We start from the raw sequence: 9371 nt of genomic DNA on the forward strand, positions 1-9371 counted from the left end.
CATGATGACTGACATGTGTCCTCCCACGCACACCCCGCTCCTTCACGCTCACTCGCTTTCTAGGACACCCCCATTCACAGCGTGACACGCTGGTGCTATTCTCTCCACGACCTCACAGCCTCCCCGTGAAACTCCAAGCACCTAGGCCAGGAAGGGGTTAAAGTCAGAGTCCCAGGTCCCCGCGGCCCCTCTCCCCTCGGCCTCCCCCCTTTATCCTCCCTGCTGGACTCCATCAATAATGCAGCTTCAAGTTCTGGGGAGTCGGCAGGGGGCTCCCAGGCCGCTCCCGCGGCCCTGGCTCACACTCCCCGCCCTCCTCCCGGCCCGGGAGAACACGCTCCTCGGCGCTCATTGGCCACTGTCTCCTGAGCCCTCCCACCAAGCGCCCGGGCGCCAGTCCCAGGCCGAGGGGACGGGCTGCGGACCCCAAGGCTGGGGCCGGAGGGCGAGACCCGGAGAGACGGAGCGAAACAGAGACAGAGGGAGACTCGCGGAGAGGGAGCAAGGGAGATAGAGGAAGGTTGGAGAGACACAGAGAGAGCGAGGGAAGGAGGGACAGAGACCAGCCCCGCGAGCCCGAGGTGCGGGCGCCAGGGGACCGCGGCACCCAGGAGCCCCAGAGCCGCGAGCCGGCGGCCGCCCCCCACCCCCGCGCGCCCTCCCCTCGCCGGCGCGGTATTTTTATCTGTGCGTGAACAGCCCTCCAGCTCCTCTCTGCCACACTCAACCCGCTGCCGCCGCGGCGCCCGGAGCAGCGCGGGGGAGCGGAGCCGGGATCGCAGCCCGAGACCCCACGACGCGCGCCCCGCCCGCCATGGACCCCAAAGACCGCAAGAAGATCCAGTTCTCCGTGCCCGCGCCCCCCAGCCAGCTCGACCCCCGCCAGGTGGAGATGGTAAGGGGGCTGCGCCCCACCCCTGGCAGCGCCCCCCTACCCTAACCCCCACTCCCCGACTCCTCTGCGCTCCGGAATCGGAGCCGGCCTGGGAGACGCGGGCGCCCGGCCCGCCTCGGACGCAGCGGGGGCGCGGGGCAGCGCGTGAAGTTCGCCGGAGACTCCTGTAACTTTTTCCCGGGGCCTCTCACCTGATCCCTGGGCGGGAGAATCCCGGGCGGCCCCAGAGTGGGAGGACTGTCCTCTGGACCCTGCAGTGTCCTCCTTCTCTGGGGTCCCCCGGGGACCGCTGGTGTGACAACATGGTCCCCTGACCCGTTACACTGAGCGGGCCTGCGCCCGCCTGCCGCACGCTCTGGCCATCTCTCTAGTCTCACCCTGCATACCTGGGCTGGGGTCACCCGAGCTTTGTCCTAACCGCTAGATAAAGCCACAACATGGGCGGGTGGAGAGGGAAATGATTACCAGTCATCCCAGAAGCCAGAAGTCCTCACACAGACATCTGAGTCCTCTGGACAGCCTTCCTGGGCACTGGGTACCGGAGGCCTCCAAAGGTGGGGATGAGATGTGGGGCGTGATGGCGAAAGAGACATGAGTTTTGTGCAGGCGCCTCCCCCCTCCACTTAGCCATTCACTTGTTGCTGTTGTTGAGAAGCAGCTGGTACCCAACAGAGCAGTGAGAGGGGGGCCAAGGCATTTTGCAGAGAGACGGCATTGTGGGGGGGGGGTGCCTGGGGGACCGGTTTGATCCCCAGCCCAAGCAGCTTTTGATCTGGAGGGCAGTGTTGGGAGATTGGCAGGGGGAGGTGGCAGTTTCAGCATAATTCACCTGGTTCTCTTTGTGCATTTCCCTGGAGCTCAAAGAGGACCTAATTAACTGACAGTTGATCTGATTGCCAAGCTAGGGGGAAGGGTGGGGGAGTTACTGGGAGTACTCAGTGCCCCCCCACTGTTCAGCTTGGCTCATGTTCCAAGGAGGGCGACTTTGGAGGTTTTATGAGGACTGGGTGAAGAGTTCCACAGCCTGAGTGATACTGCCGAAGGGGCCCAGACCCAGGTCCCAGGCGGTCCAGGGCTCAGGTGCACATCTGAGCCTCAGGTTGAGGCTGGAGGTGCCTGCTGTTCAGGCTCAGCCTCCCTCTGCAGCTGAGTCTGGTTTCTTTGGAGCCCTTGAGCTGACCTTAGGTGGGCAGGGCCACGTGAATGCCACCTTCCACACTCAGCGTCGGGTCCTGAGGTCTGATGTCTTCATAAAGGGGAGAGGGAGGGCCATGGCAGGGGAAGATATGAAGGGAGGTGGTGGTTCTGGAGTAGCCATGGAGAGAGATGGGCATTGGCTGGCAGCCAGTGGTGGGCTTTTCTTGCCCTTCTCTGCCTTGGCATGCTGTGTGGCTTTGAGCTCTTTGCTGAAAGTCTCTGAGCCTTGGGTTTTCACCTCGGTAAAATGAGGGGGTTCGGTGAGCTCTGGAGTCCCTTTCAGCTCTGACAGTCTTTGATTCAAAGGTTCCCTGGGGACTCCAAAGCACAGTTTGTTCCCTGCTGCCTGGGTGGGGGGTGGGGAGTGGGCTGCAAGGGTCTGTCCTGCCCTGCCTTCTCCCCGTCTCTGTCTCCTCAGATCCGGCGCAGGAGACCAACCCCTGCCATGCTGTTCCGGCTCTCAGAGCACTCCTCACCAGGTGGGCCCCTTCCCTGCCCCCTAGTCCTGGCCCCACCCTAACTGTGATGCCTTCTGGGGGCCCCTGCCAAAGTCCCTTGAGTAGGAGACTGAATGGAGAATGGGGGGTTAAGGTCCAGGAGCCCAACTCCACTGGGCTCATTTATTGACCAGGCGCCTCCCAACACCGGGAAGGAAAGGGCCCAGAGACTGACTGAATTTGGGGGGAAAGTACCAATAATTCGGATTCTTTCTCTCTTCTTTTTCCTGGCTCGGTCACCGGTGGCCTCCCCAGAGGAGGAGGCCTCACCCCACCAGGTGAGTTTCCAGGGGCAGCTGGAAGGAGGGATGCCAGGCCCTTGGTGATGGGATGGAGGGGATTACTTCCCAGCTAGCTCAGGGTGCCACCCAGGAGGACATTAGCATATCAATTGGCACCTTGGTGAGAATGCCTGGTGCCAGGATACAGATCCTCCTCTACCCTCGTCTTTGCTCAGACTCAGGCTGGGCCTCCAGAATCCAGGGTCCCCGCCCTGAGCCAGGCCGTGGCTGTGGTGCCCCTCCCAAAGCCAGCAGCTGGCCTCAGCCTGGTGGGAAGAGCTCTGGACCTGAGGCCGAGGCGGGACTAGTCAACGCAGCTGCCCTGGGCGGCTGGCAGGGTGGGGGAAGGGAGTGGAGGGAAGGTTACAGGAAGGGGCTCTGTGAGCCCATTTAACCTGGCACTTCCCCGGCAGAGAGCCTCAGGAGAGGGGCACCACCTCAAGTCGAAGAGATCCAATCCTTGTGCCTACACACCCCCCTCGCTGAAAGGTACTCCCCAACCCATGGTCTGCCTGTCCCCTTGGCCCCTGGAAAGGGGCTGACACTGGGTGTGCGGGGCGGGGTGGGGGGAATGTGGCGCTTTCGTTGATGGGGAGGGATTGTCTTGTGCCCATCCCAACCCCCACTTAGAGACCAATTCTTTCTTAATGTGGCCTTGGAAAAACAAGGCTCCCCGAGGCTGAAAAGGGTGGTGTGGGTCTGAAAATCAGGTTTCGGGGTTGAAAGAAAAGAGGTACGTAACAGATAGGCCTCGACATAGAGACTCAGCCCTCTGCCGCCTCTGCAAGCATGCGCTGAACCACCTCCACCGCCTCCCCCCTCCCAGGGCACCTTCTTTGGGTCGCACCCCTTGCTCTCCCCTCCCGTTCCCAGGCCTTTTGCACAGGTCTGCACACCAATGCTGCTTCTGTTCCTGCTTTTCCTTTCAATCCCCAAAGGCAGGTCATTCCTATAGCACTCTCTTATGGAGCGCCTCGTGTATGCCAGGCCCCCCGGTAGGGGTGGAATAAGGGTAAGATCTAGCCTCAGCTCTCCTGGGGGCCTTCACCTCAAAGCATCTGGCAGAGCCACAGAGGAGAGGGGATTTGAAGGATGGATAGGAATTCAATAGGCGAGCCAGGCAGAGGGGTATTCCAGGGAGAGGGAGGAGCAGGTGTGAGATCACAGGGGGTCTTCAGGGCTGCCTGGAGACTTGGCTTCCAGCGGGGGAGCTGAGGCAGAGACACCTGGTGGAACAGGTGGGCCAGGTGGGCATGTGGGGAGGGTCCCTTCCTCACTAAGCCTTAGGATACCTTCCCACCCCCAGCTCAGCTCCAGCTCTTCTGGCCTGGCCAGCCCCCTCCTCCCATGGAGGGAGAGATGGAGGCCTGAAGGATGTGCTGAGAGCTCCGTCCTTGGGTTTAGTGAGCTCCCAACCACCGGCCGAGGTCAACAGGTGCAGCTGTCAGCCCGCCTGCCTCAGTTGGGAGCAGAGGGACTGAGGAGACGAGAGGAGAGGGGATGCGGAGACGCCAAGCGGGCGCTGGGTGTAGCTTTTGGAAGGCCTTCCGACCTGTAGGGATGTGGGGGAGGCCAGCCCCTGAAGCAGGCGTGAGGGAGGAGGTGCCATCTTCTGAGGAGAGAACATGAGAAGTCTCTCTCCTCCACACCCTGGGCTGAGTAGGGGGCAAGTGGACATGAGAGGGAAGAACCACCCTTGGACTCTTGGTTGTGAGCAAGGGGCGGGGTGGGGGGGTGTGAAGAGAACAGACCAGGGTGCTTCCCAAGCAGACTGCCTTGGCCAGAAATGTGCACCCCCACGCCCCCGGCCCTTTTGGGCTGCGACCTGGGAGAGTCTGAGTAGGGAGAGGCAGGGCCCCGGGAGGGGGCCAGGAGAGGGGCTGTGCTGGGGACCTTGGAGCTTCCAAAAGGGAGACTTGAGTTGGGGGGAGTTCAGGGTCCCAGAGCTGGAGACAGAGCGAGGAGGCAGTCGGGAGGGGGGGAAGACCCCAGAGAGCCCTGAGAGGCACGAGGCAGGCGAGGCACGAGGGAGGCTCTCACGGGGCCCTGCACAGGGCTGCACGCACCTATTGTTGTCGCTGCGGCTCACGAACTGAAGAACTGCTCTCTCCTCCCCCGGCTGCTTGAGCTGCCACCTCCTCTCCTCCTTCCTCCTTTCCCCAACCCTCAGAGGACCCTTCTGAACTTCTAGGGCACTGTATGTTGTGGGTTTCGCCCCTTTCTGGGCAAAGGAAAGCCCCTGGCAGGGTTGGGGGATTGGTTGGGGGAGAAGCCTAGAGTCCGCAAGGAAGGGCAGACACCAAGTCTTGGCTTGAAGAGGGCTCTCCAAGGCCGAGCTCTTGCACTTGGCTCAAGGTGAAGCTTTGCTGAGTCCCCAAGGACAAGGCAGGGCAATTTATTGTGCTTTTATTGCCTGGGTAGTTTGCCCAGAGTTAGCAGGAAGCACCGGGTGGAGCTTGGGGCCAGACGGGGCAGCAGGCAGGCACAATACACCCTCTGTGCCTGTCCCCGAGTTGGCAGGAGAGCCAGGCCCTGCTCCCTGTACAGGAGGTTTCCAGCCTGGATCTACCCCCTCGGGCTTTTTGAGGGGAGGGGCTGCCTGCGGATTAGGAAGCAGCTGTAGCAACCCCAGCCCCTAGCCCTTCAGCATCTGGTCTCTGGGCCTCGAGTAACCCGAACGCTCCAAAATCCCACCAGCTCCCGGCCCCCTGCTGCCTCTGCCCTGGCCACGCCTCCCAGGGTCCCCTTCGCCCCTCCCTTTCTCCCAGAGTCCTCCAGCCCTGGCCCTTTTCTCTGAACCCCCTCGTCCTTTCCATCTTTTGGAAACTTCTCTCCAGCTGCCCACACTGTTCCCTTCCTAGGTCCTATCCCAGCAGGCCTTGGTGGTGTTGGGGGGGTGGGTGGTGGTTGCCGCTTTCTAGGTCACTGCACAGGGAGCTGAAGCTTGGGGATGTGGGTCAAGATTGTGGGGGCCGTGTCTGAGCAGGCTGCATCCCCAGGCAAGGACGTCACTGGCTGCAGACTGTTGTGTCCTCAGTCTCAGAGCTGTTCCTGCCTCTTAGAGCCTGGGGCAGGGGTGTGTGGAGTAGCATCTGTGATGGAGCAGTGCCAGGGAGTGGGGACCAAGCCCAGTATGGGGTGGCAGGCAGGATCCGGGTGAGCGGTGAGCAGGCTGGGCACTCCCCTAGAAACTGAAAGGGACAAATGCCCCGGGGCCCGGCCCACCAGTCCAGTACCTTCTCCAGGGGCTGTAGCTGGTAGACAAGCTCCCCCAGCCAAGGAATGTTAAGCTGTTGCTGTGCCCGCCTGGTCTTGTCCAGCTTGGCACCCTATGGCGTGGGGAGATGCCTGGGGCTGGCCTCTGGGGCCCAGCATCTTTGGACAGCTTAAGAGCCAAACAGGATCAAGAGTCTACCCCCTGCTGCTTCTGCCCTGGTTTGGCCCCCAGCAGGCTGACCAGCAGCCTGTATTGTTTGAACTAGACCCCTGCAGGGGTGAGCTCTGCCCCAGGCCCCCAGGAAGGAGGCTGAGGGTTGGGCCACGTTCCTCTCCTGTGCCTTGGGCTGCTTCTCAGGCCTGGCTGACCCGTGCCTTCCTGGTCCCCCTGTGCTAGCCGTCCAGCGCATTGCTGAGTCTCACCTGCAGTCCATCAGCAACCTGGGTGAGAACCAGGCCTCGGAGGAGGAGGATGAGCTGGGGGAGCTGCGGGAACTGGGCTACCCAAGAGAGGAAGAGGAGGAGGAAGAGGAGGAGGATGAAGAGGAGGAGGAGGACAGCCAGGCGGAAGTCCTGAAGGGCAGCAGGGGATCTGGTAAGCGGAAGGGGCTGTGAAGCCTGAGTTTCACCAATCATGGGCTTGGGTGGGGTCCTCCTTGAGTGTCCTGGGACACCCCCTCCCACTTTACAATTTCTCCCACATGTAAAGGGCCTTCTCACTCTCTCACCCCACAGGATGCCTCACACTCAGCCTTACCTGACACCTGGGCTGTTCCCATCCTTGACTCCGTTGCTCTCCCTATCAGGTTTTCCCTAATAATTCCTCTCTTCCCTAAAAATTAAGGCAAGGCTACATGAGGTTTGAGGCTAGACCCAAGAAAGGACTTCCCATCCATGGCCGTTGGGAGGTGTAAAGAGATCAGGGATAGAGGACTAAGAGTGTCCAGGGCCCCCATTGCCTGCATTTCTGGATACAGGATGTGGTCTCTGCTGGGAGACACAGGACTGGTTGATACCTTCTCTCCAGGAACCTGTGGTTCTCTCCCTCTTTTCTAATTTCCTAGGCTGGAGGTGAGAGGGTGCCCTCTAGTGTCTGGATGGAGAATCTAGGATTCAAGAACCAACCCACTTGTCTGCACCTCCAACCCCAACTGCCTGGGAAGAGAGAGGCCAGTGAGGGGCCTAAGACCGACACAGAAGGCCTCAGAGCTAGAGACCCCAGATCCCAAAATCTACACAGCCGGGTCCCAAGACCCAAAGAATTCCTAGGCAGGAAGATCTCAGCCCCTCCCAGGGCTATTTTTTCCTGGCCACTTCTCACCCTCTGAATGCACATTCAAATGTTTTGGTCCCATTATTTATGGGGATGAAAAATAACCAACCATCCCTCCTTACAGTGTCCACTCTTTGCACCCCGCCTCAAAATAGCGTAGGCCTCTGCTCTGTATTGGCAGTGGGGGCATCAGATGTGGGAGCAAAAGCTTCAGCTGGAAGAGCTGAATTGATTCCCACTGACACCACCGGAACAGGTGAAGAGGAGGTGAGAGGAGACTGTTCTCTCAGGAGAGCGGCAAGGCAGTGGGTCAAACGGCAAGACGACCAAGGAACAAATATCAGTTGCCACCCAGCCTGGAGTGGCTCCTAGGTGCTGGTACTGGGTGTTAACTATTATCTTATTTAAGGCAGTCTACAGAACTTCCCTCCTACCAGCCCCTTCAGAGAGGTAACAATGACTTATCTAAGACATGTGGTTAGTCGCTGGAGGCACTGTCTTAGTCCAGTGCTCACTCCACTCCACTGTGACACCCTCAGAAAGCTTGGTCTCAGCCAGCAGCTGGACTTGGCTCATGTTCTAGGACAGCCAGCTGGATACTCAGAGCTCGTGTTTTTATCCCTTCTTTCCTGTCCCCAGCTGGGCAGAAGACAACTTATGGCCGAGGTCTGGAGGGTCCCTGGGAGCGCCCGCCTCCTCTGGATGGGCCCCAGAGAGACGGAAGCTCTGAGGACCAAGTGGAAGACCCAGCATTGAATGGTGAGACTTGGGAGTGGGGGGCTGAGGAGGCAGGGCTGGGATCTTGGTGGGCATAGCCAGGCCCTAAGTCCCTCTGCTTGCTTTGCAGAACCCGGGGAGGAGCCACAGCGCCCTGCCCACCCTGAGCCTGGCACATAGGCACCCAGCCCTGCATCTCCTGGAAGGAAGTGGGAGGAGGCATTGATGTTCTCCAGAAACCCATTCTGTTCACACCCTATTTTGTACCCTGCTTCTCACTTGCTAGGGCTGCGGCTTCTGACTTTTAGAAGACTAAGGCTGGTCTGTGTTTGCTTGTCTGCCCAACTTCGGCTGATGCCCAGAGTCCCTGGGCACTTGCTGCCTGATGCCTACCCCTGCCAGTCATTCCCCCATACACCCAGCAGGAGGTGGGATGGGAGAGCTTGCATTGGGAAATCCAGTAAATGGGGGACAAAGATTCATCCTTCACAATTCTACTCCCTAGACCCTCTCCCCTGGGCGTAGGAAACCCACAGGGCAGGACCCTAAGATCTGGGGAAAAGGGATACTGAGAACTTGTAAGTGCCCATAGATCTTTCTCCATCCCCTGGGCAATTCCAAGTCATCACCCCTTCACTGCCTTCTACCAGGGCCCAGAATTCAGGCATCTTTTCCACGGCCTCAGCTTTTGGTAAATCTTCCCCTTATCACCTGCTCCCCAGCCTGGGTGCCTGGAAGATGGACTGGCAGAGACTGCTTTGCTGCATTTTATGTGTGCTTTGATGCCAGGAATGCCACCTAGTATAATAAGTCCTTAGGGGGGCACATGGTGGGGGAGCCAAGCTCTCCTTGTCCTCCAGCTGCTCTGTCCCCTTCCCCTCTTCCCTGACTCCCGGCCTGAACCTGTAATAAATCTTTGTAAATAACTGTGCTGAGACTTCTCTTTCAGGGGAAAGGAGAGGGAGGAGGTAACAGGTTTCCCTATGTGGTGGTCATCCAAGAGTCAGGTCCTCGACCCCAGTGTCCAGTCCTCTAACTTGGAGCCTTGACTGCAGACAAGCTCCAAACCCTTTTGGGGAAGACCTTAGGAGTTCTAGATCCCGGTAAGGATGGCTGAAAGTGGGTGGGGGAGAGGAGTCCTTCAAGAGTAATTGAAATCCTACAAAGGACCCGTCCCCACCCCTCTCCCCACAGGCCTCCCCTGGGGAAGACCCTTTTTTCTCCATAGTGCCAGGCTTTCGTGGCCCAACAAGGATGATGTCTCTGGGCTTCTTTCCAATCCCCCCTACCATTAG

At 59.6% G+C, this 9371-nt stretch overlaps 1 protein-coding gene across 1 annotated transcript; it reads left to right on the top strand.

Moving 5' to 3' along the window:
* Nucleotides 1–392: 392 nt before the first annotated feature.
* On the top strand, nt 393–8997 carry PPP1R1B (protein phosphatase 1 regulatory inhibitor subunit 1B). Its single transcript, XM_005897998.2, has 7 exons — nt 393–895; nt 2511–2571; nt 2845–2867; nt 3284–3359; nt 6484–6681; nt 7999–8118; nt 8207–8997. The coding sequence occupies exons 1-7, from the start codon at nt 815–817 to the stop codon at nt 8254–8256; spliced, it is 609 nt and encodes a 202-aa protein (XP_005898060.2). The 5' UTR covers nt 393–814; the 3' UTR covers nt 8257–8997.
* The last annotated feature ends 374 nt before the right edge of the window (nt 8998–9371 follow it).

The sequence above is a fragment of the Bos mutus genome, chromosome 19, assembly GCF_027580195.1.
Source record: "Bos mutus isolate GX-2022 chromosome 19, NWIPB_WYAK_1.1, whole genome shotgun sequence".
NCBI classification, from domain to species: Eukaryota; Metazoa; Chordata; class Mammalia; order Artiodactyla; family Bovidae; genus Bos; species Bos mutus.

What these genes read in the sequence shown, in the direction of transcription:
- PPP1R1B (XM_005897998.2), top strand. Translation starts at nt 815, where the DNA reads ATGGACCCCAAAGACCGCAAGAAGATCCAGTTCTCCGTGCCCGCGCCC. An exon ending in ACCCCCGCCAGGTGGAGATG is followed by an intron (nt 896 to 2,510) that starts GTAAGGGGGCTG and finishes CTGTCTCCTCAG; the next exon opens with ATCCGGCGCAGGAGACCAAC. An exon ending in GGAAGACCCAGCATTGAATG is followed by an intron (nt 8,119 to 8,206) that starts GTGAGACTTGGG and finishes CTTGCTTTGCAG; the next exon opens with AACCCGGGGAGGAGCCACAG.